The sequence below is a fragment of the Grosmannia clavigera genome, assembly GCF_000143105.1.
Source record: "Grosmannia clavigera kw1407 unplaced genomic scaffold GCSC_132, whole genome shotgun sequence".
Taxonomy (NCBI): Eukaryota; Fungi; Ascomycota; class Sordariomycetes; order Ophiostomatales; family Ophiostomataceae; genus Leptographium; species Leptographium clavigerum.
In genome coordinates this window covers 353,190-366,491 of record NW_014040810.1, presented here as the reverse complement: position 1 = coordinate 366,491, position 13,302 = coordinate 353,190, and the positions used below count along the sequence as shown (strand labels likewise).

The window sequence follows — 13,302 nt, the reverse complement described above, 5'->3', positions numbered from 1 at the left end:
CAGCAGTTGCCTTGGCAATTAGCATTGTCGCTCGCCTCCAAGGCACGAGGCCTCTGTAAAGTGGGCCGCTGAGCAAGTTCAGTGGCGTGGTGCGGGGAAACGCGGGTCCGTTCCAGCCACTTCTTCCAGGTGAAAGCAGAGAGGTAAGACAGGACTGAGGAAAGGGGAATGTTGGCATCGAAACGATGGATGCCGATGGAGCAACACATGGCACGTCCAGACAAGGGGAGCACACGCCTGGACACGATTGGCAGCTCAGTCGTTTTCTACATTGGCGATCCATTTTCCGCGTCTGCTACGAGGTGGAGGTCTGGTGGCCCAGAAAAAAGCTTATTGCGACGACAGAGTGGATGTTGCTGTGCTGTATTTGTGATTTATGTGTTTCTGTGCTGCAAAGACGACGGAGATCTAGTACGATGATGCACGTAACTGATTGAGCTGCAGTCTGTCCGCGATGTGAAGCCACGATGATACTCGTATGCCGCCAATCGACCCTCCTTCCTCCTCGACCGTCCTTCAATATGCCTCAACTCCAAGTCCTGTCCATGTACTGTCCTTGTCCTGTCCTCCTTCCGATGCTCCTCTGCTTCGACTGCGTTTCCTGTCCCACTCGTCCTAGTTGCTCGGCCACTGCATGAACTGCATGTCCGTGTCGGCCGTCACGCTGCTGTCGCCGAAAATATCCGCCAGCACGTCCTCGCCCTCGACGTCAAAGTCGTAGCCGGCCAGGCCACGCTGTGCTGTCTGGCCACTGCCCTCCATCGCAGCTGCTGCCTGGCTGCGGTAGATGTCGGCAAAGACGGCGGGCCGCTGGCCGCGTGCCAGCTGTTCGCGCAGGCTGACTTCGTCCTGCTGCATGGCGCCCATCAGATAGTGGAGGTCGTCGTACAGACGGCAGCGCTTTGAGGGCGACTCGTCCCCAGCCGTGTTTTCCACCTGCTCGATCTGCTGCTCACCATCACGGCCATGCTTGCCAAGCGAGCTGGCGCTGCCCTGCTCCTGCAGCAGGTCGACAAAGTGTAGGCCGTCCGGGGCGCTGAGACCGACGCTGCTGTCGTGCTCGAGGTAGTCTCTCACCTCTGCGTCTGCGTCTGCTTCAGCCTGGTGGCCGTGCATCCAGGCATCGACTTCGCCAGCGGCCGCAAGGACTGTCGTGGCCTCCGACACGTTGCCTGAAGACTCACCGGCCTCGCTGTGCGACTGCGGCTGCAAGGCGGCCTGTCTGGCCTGGGCCATGTCCATTTCGTGCAGCCAGGCCATGCCATCCGACTCCATAGTGATGATGCTGTCTGTGGGAGCGGCAGCTGCTTCGTCATTGCGGCTGCTGCTCTGCATCGACGGCTGGCTGCTAAAGACGTGGAATTGGCCGGCGTCAAGGCTGGTCTGGTAAGCCATCTGCTGTGTGTATGTGGGCGTCTTGCGAATGCCACTGCCGCTGCCATTCTTTGTCTTTGGTGCCACGCTCAGCGGACCGGCAACCGCTCTGGCCTGGGCCGTGAGATGGGCCGTCTCCGGGCCCGAGAGCACAAATGTCTGGTCCTGGCCGTCCTGGTCGACGGCGCAGAGGACGTGCTGCTTGAGCCGGTCGTGCCGGTCGACCACGAGAACGTCAAACTGAAAGCCAGCCGAGCGCGAGAACAGCTGCGCCGCCGCCGCCATCGGATTGTTCCGGATCGTGCGTGAGAACCCGTCCACACCGGTGACGACGGGAAACTGCCCGCCGATGAGCATCTCGTACGCCCGTGAATACAGCTTCTGCACGAGTCGCTTCTTGTCCACGGCCATGGTCTCGTCAAGCACGAGCCCGTGCTCAAATACAGCCGCCAGCAACTCGTGCTCGGCGTAGAGACCGGCCGCCGCCTCCTCATTGCCGTACGTCGAGCCAGAGCCAGACCCCGAGCTGCTGCCCTGTCGCCCGCCCACCTCCTCCTCCTTCTCGGCAAAGCCCTTGGCCGCCGCCGCAATGTTCTCCTTGTTGACTTCCTTGAAGGCTTGGAAGGACGTGTTTTGCGTCAACGCCCCGACCGTCTTGACCCGGTTGCGCTTCGCTTTCTCGCCAGAGCCGCCGTCAAAGGCGAGCTCGGGGATGCTCGATACTGTCACCGGTGCCATGGCCTCGTCGTACTTGATCAGGCTGAGCTTGCCCATCTGATCTTCGAGGAGGGAAAATCCCTGCTCCTCCAGATAAGCATGAAGCGGTGAAGCATCCATAGCGGCGTTAAGTGGTATACAACTTCTTCTCTTATTTGACGTCAAGTAACTTGCTCTTCCACGTCTGCTGACTTCGCACAGAATCAACGACACAGACGCATACAGCCGATTGCGATTATTGTTTCAAATGTGAAGTTCATGAAGTGACCTTATCATTGATGATATGGTTTACAAAAATCACCACACAAAGTCGGGATTTTCAGATTATTCTGAGATATGCCACGCCGACGGAAATCGGGCCGTATATTTCAAAGCTCCCATTTTTTCAGGCTTATTTACCTATTCTCTTATGATCACACATACCATGACTCGTTCGATTGGAGTGGGTCTTCTGCCAGTTCGGTCAATAGAGCTCACTGTTTTCAATAAGATAATGCTACCGGGTTAAAGCTGTCAATATTCCGGAAGATGTGTCAATAAAAACACATGAGTAAATTCAGTTCAGAATAAAAGTATTCTTCTCGACCATCCCTTAAATAGCCCAACATCCCTGGCGTTTTCCCCTCCTCCCATCTTCTGTTCCAACCAAATCTTTTGACAAAGAAATCTCCGCGCTCTACCAAAACCGTCCTGATAAGGATTTCTTTCTCCGCAGTTCTCGTTCTTGCCATCGCGAGAGGATCTCGCCTTTCCTTCTTCATTCTACTCAGGCGTCCATTTTAGTGCATCAGCCATGGATCCTGTCCAATTCTCGGCAATTTTCAACATCAGCATGAACGGGAGCATCGTCAACACGGCGATCGATCCCGTCATTCTCACCCAGTTTTGGGAGAGCCTTGCCATCCAGCTGATGCCCGGACGCGATGTAATTGGGATCTCAGGACCTACTTTCCGCGTTCTCGATGATGGTGGCAAGCAGTTCATTGCTCATCACTTTGCCAGGTAAATTGATATTTTCCAACCTTCCTGTTAAGTATCTATTCTCATATTTTTTTTTCAGCGCCATTGGAGACACAATGGTGAAGTATGTGATTGACGGAAGCGGCATGCATCCTGATCGCTACTTCCTGGGCCGTACCAGCTTTTTCCACCCCGAAAATCTGATCTCTCATGCTGGGGAGCTGGACGTCTGGATCCCTTCTGGCTATCCTCTGGGGTCGTCTAATTACTCTTTCAACAATGGACAGACCGAAACTCCAGTCGCCCAAAGTAACGCTCAACGCACCGGCCGCAATGGAACAGTGAGGATACCGCGCCCACCCAATGCGTACATTCTGTATCGCAAGGATCATCACAAGGCTGTTAAGAAGTCTGATCCGGAACTTTCCAACAACGAAATATGTATGCACTCGCCTTGTTCTGAACGCACATCTTTTTCTACCAGCTTCAATTCTGACTACTGCAGCCGTCATCCTTGGGCGTCAGTGGAACGCCGAGTCTGACGACGTGCGTATGCACTATCACACCATGGCCATTGAGATCAAGCGTCAGGTTGAGAGGCTTCATCCTGACTACAGATACAACCCTCGTAGGTCGTCTGAGATCCGCCGCCGGGCCCGCGGTAATCACGGGGTCTACAATGTCGATGGCACGAACTCAGTTCCAGTTGAGCAAAACACAGGCAATACCGCTGGCCCGATTGCAGCACCCAGCATCGAATTTTCCATGTCGCCTGGATCCAGTGCCTCCACTGGCGACGAAGCCGAGACTTAGGGCCTTGTCGGCTAGAGTCTGAAAGCGTCTTGAAGTCATCTTGAACTTCAATGCCACCTGAGCAGATTTCTCGCCTGATGCATGTAAGCTCTCCAAAAAAAAAATTCTTTCATACCTGCTTCCTCAGACCTCTTTGTTTGACCTTTGACTGTAGATATCAGAAGAATATGTTGCAAGAAATGCCCCTTTTTCTCATGCTCCTATTTATTATTGGCACCTGTCGCAACGCCTGACTACCATCTTTCAATACGACCTTGTCAGTCAGCAATGACTGCTACTGCAGATCAGCGGCTTGTCAGTTCTCAATATGCCGAGCCTCCCCACTACTGATCCTTCCCACTGCAAGCACCGTCGCTGACAAAATCCTGTCCCTCCAGAGAACGAACTCTACGACACATGAATTTCTGACATATCCTTGCTCGCGCACCAACATGTACTGATGCAGAAGATGGTGGTTGGTGAAGGATCATTGTCACCCCACATTCTTTTCAGTTTCCTTTGCCATTTGCTTTGCAATATCCATCACATCATGTACACGGAGTAGGGGAACGGAAAAGGCACTGGGCAACAAATGGGGAAATCTCGTATATCATCTAGAGGTTCCATGGTCAGGAAGGAGGAACTTTTTTAAGTAGTTCCCAGCCGGTGAGGCTGCTGATCGGCTCGAGAGGGAAATCGGCCATGGATCAACTCTTGCGACGAGCAACAAAAACGACATAAAAACGCAAAAACATTTGAAAACACGACAACATCCGAAAAAAAATCGGCAAGCTTTTGTTTTACTTAGATAGGCTCGGGGGGATGATGTAGCCAAAATTTACCTGACATAACCCCCTCAAAAAATGCCTTGCCATTGCTCTCATCCGCTTCCTACACACGGCTTTTTATCTTAGCCCTTGCCTTCAGAAGACGTCGTAAAAGACGAGACAGCTCGCTTCTAGATTGGCAATCTCAGTGCTGCTATTCCAAGCTCAGATCCACTGCAGCTGAACGAGGCGCGACTGTTATCGTCGGTGATTGTGCCCTATATTTATTCTTCCAAAATTGAGTTCTAATCGTCATTTTCATCGTCTTCTCCGTGAAAAAAACTGACACTCAGCCTACTACTGATCAGTCTGCTAAGCGCCCCTCACTCCTCCTGTCCTTGCCCCTTTTTGAGACACCCGCTGAAATAAAAGGAAAGTCGTATATGTTTGTGTTATCTTTACTTACTTCCGGCTCAGAGGAGAGGCGATTGCTGATTTGGAAGTTTGTGGCACTACGAATGTGCCTGACCTCAGAGTATTTTGCGTGCGCAAAGACTGGATGTTGAGAAAACGAAGAGGTCACAGAGGTGGCCTTGACAGATGGATAACAACACAACTTATATCTACGTCCCAGCTATATTCCGAGGTAACTGCGTTTTTGTAAGTTTTCACGCTTCGCGTCTCTCTTATTGTACAATGTTGGAGATTTTTTTTTTCGGAGGAGGAGGAGGAGGAGGGGGGCTGTCACAAAGAAAATATAGGTAAAGACTGTAAGATACAAAATGACTCGTGCTTGAAACTGTACCAGGCGACCAGTGAAATAAGAAGATCCAGCAAGTGAGCAAAGAAACAGCACCTCGACACAAATCAAACAACAAAAATATCATAAAAACTGGCGAAAGATGGGAAAGGAGGGAGCAAAGGAAAGTTGAAAGCAACAAAGAGCAACTTCGTCGAGGGAACAAACTAATTCGACCTGAGAAGCACCCGTACTGTTTCCGTCTCTTCCTCCCCATCACCACTGTGCAATATCCAACTCTTATTGTCCAAAGGCCAGGTCAAGTAAGAAACAGCACTTGATACATCCGCTGTTGCAGAGTTGCCTGTTCCACAGATATTCGCAGTGAGGCATCTAAAATTCACAAGAATTGCATCTGCGCAAAGCAACAGGAGTCTCCGACGTCAGATGGTCATCTCCCGTGACACTTTTTTCGTCTTCCGACTCGGTAGCCTCCAAGTCTTGCTCCATATTGCTGTTGGAATAAGCGTTTTCAGGTGTGAAAGCAGGCGCCATGCCATAGTCGCTCACCAGCGCATTGCCCTCTAATTGATTGCGGTAATAAGACTCCCACCCTCGACTGCCATTGACAACAAGGTTCTGAGGCCGGTTCCGAAGGCTCTCCTGCTTCTCACGCTCGACTTTTTTTTCAAAGGCTCGAGCATTCTCAAAAGCAATCTGTGTATTCAGCGAATGAGTCTTGTCGTTTAGTCTTTGAAGATTCTCGGCACCTTCGCTGTTGTGCATTCTCATCAGGCTTTCCATCTGGGGCATTAGGCGAAGTTGCAGCGGATAGCCGCCACCGAATGTTCCAAACTGTGCCCCCAGCTGAAAGCCGTTATATGGCGCATATGCATGAGTCCACGGACGAGCCACTACTGCCATTCCGCCGGGATATTGGAAAGCCGGAGTACTGTTGGGCATGGCCCCGACAAAGTAACCCACGTTTGGAAAGGGAACCTGCACAGGCGAAGGCTGAGAATCAGGTCTAGACACTGGTTGCATGCCCTGTTGTCCACGGCTCCGACGGCGCACCCTCGGGCGGGAAAAATGCCGAGGTTTGCCATGGGATCTGGCCCTCAGCCTGGCGACTACCTCTCGAGCCGAGAAAAGCATCGGATTCGTGAAGTGTGTAGACGGGGGCTGACCAGTGTTGGCAGGAAGGGACGAGAATGCCTCAGAGCCCCCGGTATCAACCGGTGCCGGAGCAGAGTCCACAGGCATATTCATAGGTGCAGGCTGGGTTGTCGTGACTTCCGAGTAGGTGCCGCTTTCGGTAGGCACTTCTTTGGCTTGGCGTTAGTTCACAGCTCTTGACGGAAGCAAGAGGTGGGGAAAGTCACCTTGAGCAGCCTCACCACCGGTCTGAGCCAGGGCTTGTCCCTCGTTGAGGGTTACTCCAGAATCGGTGGTCGAGCAAGGCGTTGTAGCAATCTTCTCCTCTCCCGACGTGACAGGAAGGTTATCCATGGCGAGCTGTAGATTATCGATGACGATAGCGGCGAGACGTTGAATCGAGCAGTTTTGGGTAACAGTGCCCGATGGCTTCGAAGTAATTGGGTATCTGATTTGTAGGATATATCCTATGAGTTGTCGGACTTTGATTGCATCGAAGAGAATGGGAAGGAAATAAATGCTAGCACAACAACCTTGGTCACTTGCAAACAATCACCAGAAATTGGGGACGAAGATAGACAGCACAGAGATGGTAGCGTACTCACTAAGAAGACACGACGAATCACAGCCGAGAGAGCTGACAAGTGTTTGAGTGGGAGAAGTAGAGACAAAAGTTGCGCTTGAGTCAAGGTAAAGTAGGTTTCCAGGTGAGAGTTCCTAGGTACCGGAAGTAGGAGGAGATTGGGAAGAAGATGAGGCTTTGAAGGAAGAGAAGGTGTTGGAGAAGGGAGAAAAGAATCTCCAGGGAAGACGGGACTGGCTCGCATTAAATACTTGGGCCAGCGACAACCACAATCAGATTATGTGAGCAGAAACGCCTTTGCCTCGTCGGGATTCGGTCTTTTCATAAAAGAGATAAGGAAAGAGGAAAAGACGAATGGGGTGTTGCTGTCGTTCAGCCTGCAGGCTTCAAACGAGGGAATGAAGCAAACGAAGCAAACGAAGTCCTGTGGGGCTGATAGCTTGCATCACAAGACCGAAAATAACACAAACGCACCCGAGACACGGCAGAAGGTAATAATAAAGATATAAAATTTCAAAGCGATTCTAATGTTGACTTTTACATGTCTCGTGGACAACAATTAAGGCTTCAGACGAACAACACAGTGGTAAAAGATGGTGGTTGGATTTGGAAATCAGAGAGGTGTGAGAAGGCTGATTGGCCGACATCAGATTGCCGCTGGGAGAGAGGGAGAAGACAGAGGGGCCGACAGAGAGTGGGCAATGATCCCCCTCCTGTATTTTCAGTGTTAGAATGTTCCATGAATTTTAAATCAGGAATAATATTAATTTACAGCACCAAAATAACTTCATCCAAGGATTGCCTTCCAAGTGATTATTTGGTGGCAACATGTACGACGTGACAGATAATTAGTCACAGCAGACCAAGAAATGACGGCCCGAGACGAAAGAATCGAGGAGAGGACGAAGGCGAAGCGTTGGGTGTCTGCAAAATGCGAGTACTGCCAGAATTCTTACGTAGACGATCATGGAAAAGGGACAGAGCTCCATCCAGTTCTCTGCTTGTTTTCTTCGCTCTTTCTCCTTGCTTCCCCTGCGTTTCCTAATCATCGTCGAAGCCACCTCAGCCTAACTTACTACCCGTTTGTACGACCCGAGAGACGGACCTTTGCATGGACTATGTGTCTCCCCGAGCTGAACGAGCATGAAAGAGCCGACTTTCATAGGGACAAAGGGACACACCAGTAGGTTCGTGCACATGCTCATGTTTTCGTTCCCTGGCCGATCTTGGATAGACGGACGGTCTCCCCCTCTCGTACAGGCCCGTTATTCCCTGCTTTTTCTAGTGTTTACAGAGAAAGCATACGCACGAAGTGATATCAGACTGCCAGAGTGTGATATGATGCGCAGTAGATGTTGGAATATGCACATAGAACATGTGCATTGTCTGTGGTTATTGTTTCTGTTGCTAAAATTACAGAGGCTCGTTTCCTTCAGAATTTCTTCCGCAGACCGGAAAGCCCCTTGTCTCGTCTTAGTCTAGACACACTAGACACACTTGTCCGGAGGGACGCTGCCGCTGTCCTCCTTCCAACCATGGCAGCCTATGACCTTGCCATTAGTCCTAACATGGGACATCCAAGAAGGCCACTTGAAAGGCCGACAGCTCGCTGTTTTTATTACAGTTAGAGGATATCAAAGGACGGAAGTAGTCGTCGTCGTTTGGAAACGAGACCCAACGGTGGCCAGAGGCCGGATGGGAAAGGCGACAAGGCCGGACTTACGACAGGGATCGGGCCTTCAGGTAGCTGTCAGCACAGGTATGATACAGATGGGGAATTTCAGCGCTGCAAGCCAGACAGGCCAAGGCCTTCCAAGAAGACTCACCTAACGACGTGGAAAGCAACAAACTTGGCCTCGATGTCGCTGGCATGGCTCACGCAGCGACGACCGGAGATGCGAAGGTTGTCGCACATCCAGTGGTACACGAGGCGCTCGTGGTCGCAGCTGTAGACGGTCTGTTTTTATCGCTGTAAGAATTATGGCAGGGGGTAATGGGAGAAGAGGACAGGCACCCAAGGCCATACCTGCGTGAAACGGCACATGGTGTGCAAGCTTTCTGTTCAGGGTGTTGGTCTGGATAGACAGGGCGGATGAGAAAGAGGATGAGGAGTGAATTTCGGACTGAGAAAGGAAAGATAGTGAGAAAACAAGAAGTAGAAATACAAGAAACGAGAAAGACGAGAAATGAGAAGAGATGGGGGGAGGGTCTCTGCCTCCCGTCACCCGTTTGATCAAACGGAACAGAGCCGGCCAGAAATATTACGAGTTCGTTTGATGATGGAGTAGCTCTCGAGCGGCTGGTGGACAGCCATACGTGTGTTTTGCTCCGTCTCTGTTTTTCCGATGGACACTCTCGTCTCTCTGTTCACACCCTTCATTTTCATAAAGATTTTGCCTATTAGTCGGACGGGCTACCGGCCAGAACTCCCTTTTCCTGATATGGAGAGATGCATAAGGATTTAGTTGTCCAGGTAGCCCATGGCACATCCATTGGCCATTGCAGATACAGGCCCTATGATAGCAGCCACACCCCCACCAAATGACCAACCAAGACCATTCGAGACACCAGTAAACCACCACGTCGACCATTGATCAGACCTGCATGGGACACAGGTAGCACGCAGAAGACCTAAAACGGAGGAGGAGCCAAAGGCTGAGAAGACCGGGAGAGATATGACGACCACGCCCGTTCATCTAGCTACGATCCCTTGGTATGGCCGAGTGGTCTAGCGTATCTCTGACTCCCAAAGGTGTCCGCAAATGTGGGTTGTAGAAAGAGCAAAGCGACCTGCCTCGCTACGACTGAGCAGAACAGTGCGGCATTGCCGGATCTTGTCATCTGCGACGCAGTTTTCGTCTCTCCAATGTACGGACGATTCATGCCCCCCTTCCCTCTTTCCCCAGAGGCGTCATTGTCGAAATCGCTTGTGGTGTCACCGTGTAGAAGGCATTGCAGGGCCTGAAACGAAAACTGGCCGCTTGGTTGGGCAGGGCAATATTCTCACCGTGGGGCCCCTCAAGGGCCGTAGAAGCGGCAGTCTGGGAGATTTGGCTATGAGACTGGGCTACCAATTGCCATACACGGTCATTTGATTCTGTCTCACCCTCCTAATGGTAGGAGAAGTCGTGCGACACATATGATCCGGTTGGTGGAAGCGAGGGGAGGGATGAGAAGGAACCGGCAGGAAAACAGGGCAGCAGCCGGATAACGCGATGGAAAAAGACACCTGAAAGCCAGGGGAGTGCTGCGGACAATTGCACATTCGTCGCAACACGGGAATGACCACGATATCGGCACGGGAGCAAGCAGGTGGCTGAGTCAAAAGACAGTCATTATTGGGGGGCTTGCAGACGAAGAAGATGAGAGAAGGCCGAAGATGGCGAGATAGAGGCGGCGGAGGGTGATAGCAGGGATTTCAAGCAGGCCTCGGAAGTGGCTCCCCGTGTTGTCCATGGCCACGTAGGAGAGGAGGAAAGTCGAACCAACCTGATGAGGCCAGCCAGCCAGCCAGCCAGCCAGCCATGATGTAAACGACCGGCTGCATTTCACTTCCGCGGTTCAGCAGTGTAATCTGGAGCCACCGTCATGCAGCCTTGGGCACAGTGTGGATAAGAGTTGTGGTCAAGGCAGCCAGCTGTCCGAGACAGACAGGGGCTTCCCGGAACAGTTGCCGATGGCCTCAAAAGCAGAGGCACCAGGCCTACAGAGGAATGGCGGGTGGAAAGACGCCGCCGATAGCTGGATCTGTATGTAAATGGGGTCGAAAAGGATCAAAACTCAGGGTTCGCGTGCACTTGCGCAAGAGAAATCCTCAAAGCGGTAGAGCGAAAGGATGGCACAGTGTCAAAGAACACAGGTGACAGAGCCACAGGTCGTCCTCTGAGGGAGGGTTGCATCTACACCGTCCACTGTTGGTCGGTGACGTGTCAGCGTGTGTGCACCCTTGTTGATGATAGGTCAGCCGCAAGCCCCCCATGCGAGAGAGTACAGAGGTGGGCCATGCTGGCAGAAGCGAGAGTCCTAGGCTCACCAAGACTCTCTCAACCCATGGTTTGGTATTCTTGGTTTTCGTCATCGTCTGTCGGCAATGTCACACCCAGCACGTTTCGCCTACCCGCAGCCACGGGTGTGTCCAGGGCAGAGATCGGAGCACAAGCAGGCCGGTGTGTTCTTCCCCCAGTCACCGAATGCCTCCACGGTGCAACCTACGGCTAATCTTCATCCTTCCTGCCGCTTCTGCCCTCGGGTAAAAAGAAGAGCACTTCTGCAAGCAGACCAATAACACAGTCTAAAGCACGAGCTCACCAAGTGTGTTTGCCCATGACTTAGCCCAAGCGCAGATTTTTTCTTTCTTTTTCGTGCCGTGACAGGACGGCCGTCCGTTCGGTTTGGACATCTGCAGCCTTTTTGTTGAGGGGTAGGCGGATAACGTCGAGCCCTGCTATCCTGTCCTCCAGCGAGTGCTCAGCAAAGTGGGGCGACCAGGGGAGGCCGCTGCTGTCACACGCAATTGCAGCCCACAGAAGCAAGACATTTATGTTTCTCTTTCTTTCCGATTTGCGCTGGTGTAGCGTCCAATAAAACGCTACGTCCATATTTTCTCCTACTATGTATTGCAGGCCTCTGAGTAAAATACGGAGTAGGCGCTGGCAGGGGTGCAATGCAGAAAATAGATTGGGTGTGTGGTGCCGATTATGTCGTAGTGGAATCTGAGAGTCAGAGCTGTCAGTTCTCTCTTTTTCACTAGGTTGTCGTGTTGCAGTGCACCTGCTGGCCTGGGCGAGATGAAACTCATTTGCTGGTTGCCCCACGACACATCGTGGCCTGTTGCCTACCCAGGCGCCTCTAGATTCTGGGTGCAAATGAATAGAGTTCACACTATCTCAGCATCTGTTCTGTATCGTGAGATGGAGTCGTGGAATAGAGTTGGTTTTGGCAGGAACGGGCCGCAAGTCCCACCTTCCTCGCCTTCCATTCCACTTATTAGTTCGCCCCTTCCTCTGATCGGTGGGGTTACTACGCTGCTCTTCGCCTGTCCCTTTCACCGTGCCTGTTTTCCCCTCTCTGAAGCAGCCATCCCCTCATACTCAGACGGCACTGAAGTAAGACAAAGTCGCACTGCAGATTGAGGCAAGCTTACAATAGAATATCTACAAATCATATTGGAAGGGTGAGATGCCGCTCTTTCCTCTGGTCCATACAATTCAGTGTCTGGCCGAGCGGCTACAGTTGCCCTATCGTCTCACTTTTTCCCACGTCTTGTTTACCTGATACCGATCTTGTTGAACTTTGGGTAGAGCATCAGCCGTGCCACCACAATTATCCTGTTTGTCGGCCTTGCTCTCCTATGCCGCATCGCATTTCCCTCCAATGGCACTGCTGTGTCGGGCGCCTTTTTTTTTCCTTTTTTTCCCCTGGAACACTACTCCGTGCTAACAGTGACACGACTTCTTCTCACGGGCGTGTGCTTCGTTACATGTGCAGGGGGTTGGCAATGCCTTATCTCTGCTGCCATCAGCTCTTTGGAAAACCTGCTCGGCTTTCATCTCTGTGCAGAAGCGCCATGAAGGCCTGGTAAAAGGCAAATACAGTAAGTTATTGCTGCTTCCGCTACACACTAACCTTCAGTGAATCCCGACGCTCCTCGGAAAGTATGTTTTGCTCTATTTGGGCGTGTGTGCTACCTGATTGATCCTCTAAGTGCTGAGTACTACCGGAAAAGAAAAGAAAGGGGTACCGTGTGTGCCAAGGCCAGCCGGCTTCCGTGTACCATAAATGATCACAGTACTCTGACTTTTCAAACGAAGCCTTTAATTGCAATATGTGATAGCTTCTGCATGTCTCTTACCTCATGACTATCGCGTGCAACGCTGTGCAACTCGACTTTTTGGACCGGCCTCCTGATCTTTGACTGTCTCCACAGCTGGGAGCGACACTCTTCCCAACCTTGAGCAAAATGATAGGACTGCTTTCGTCTATAAATTATGTTGTCCTGCCTTACTCTGTCGTCAAGTCGTCCAGGAAATATTCCCCTCTCTTTCTCATCCTCTCATCCTTTCGTCCAACCAACTATCCTGTTCCCGCTTGCCTACTCGGATCACAATCAGTTGTCCTTCCAGACCCAAACAACAGCTTGTGAGTTCCCATTTTACACCTTGTCTTCCCTGAAAGGAGCTATTTCTGTACAAAGTGCCCATTATGTTCCACGTGTT

At 51.7% G+C, this 13,302-nt stretch overlaps 4 protein-coding genes across 4 annotated transcripts; 1 reads left to right on the top strand and 3 right to left on the bottom strand.

The window, feature by feature from the left end:
- Positions 1-615: 615 nt before the first annotated feature.
- CMQ_5309 (uncharacterized protein) lies at positions 616-2,211 on the bottom strand (the record flags this gene model as incomplete). Its single annotated transcript, XM_014319054.1, has 1 exon — positions 616-2,211. One exon carries the CDS (start codon positions 2,209-2,211, stop codon positions 616-618), a length of 1,596 nt encoding a protein of 531 aa, XP_014174529.1.
- A 673-nt stretch (positions 2,212-2,884) lies between these two features.
- Positions 2,885-3,864, top strand: CMQ_5376 (mating type protein 1-2-1; the record flags this gene model as incomplete). The annotated part of the gene is made up of 3 exons (XM_014319121.1): positions 2,885-3,093; positions 3,152-3,492; positions 3,557-3,864. The coding sequence occupies 3 exons, from the start codon at positions 2,885-2,887 to the stop codon at positions 3,862-3,864; spliced, it is 858 nt and encodes a 285-aa protein (XP_014174596.1).
- Positions 3,865-5,742: 1,878 nt separating this feature from the next.
- CMQ_5208 (uncharacterized protein) lies at positions 5,743-6,858 on the bottom strand (the record flags this gene model as incomplete). The annotated part of the gene is made up of 2 exons (XM_014318953.1): positions 5,743-6,680; positions 6,732-6,858. The coding sequence occupies 2 exons, from the start codon at positions 6,856-6,858 to the stop codon at positions 5,743-5,745; spliced, it is 1,065 nt and encodes a 354-aa protein (XP_014174428.1).
- A 1,716-nt stretch (positions 6,859-8,574) lies between these two features.
- On the bottom strand, positions 8,575-9,131 carry CMQ_5359 (uncharacterized protein; the record flags this gene model as incomplete). The annotated part of the gene is made up of 4 exons (XM_014319104.1): positions 8,575-8,650; positions 8,811-8,834; positions 8,914-9,044; positions 9,114-9,131. 4 exons carry the CDS (start codon positions 9,129-9,131, stop codon positions 8,575-8,577), a joined length of 249 nt encoding a protein of 82 aa, XP_014174579.1.
- Positions 9,132-13,302: the final 4,171 nt, after the last annotated feature.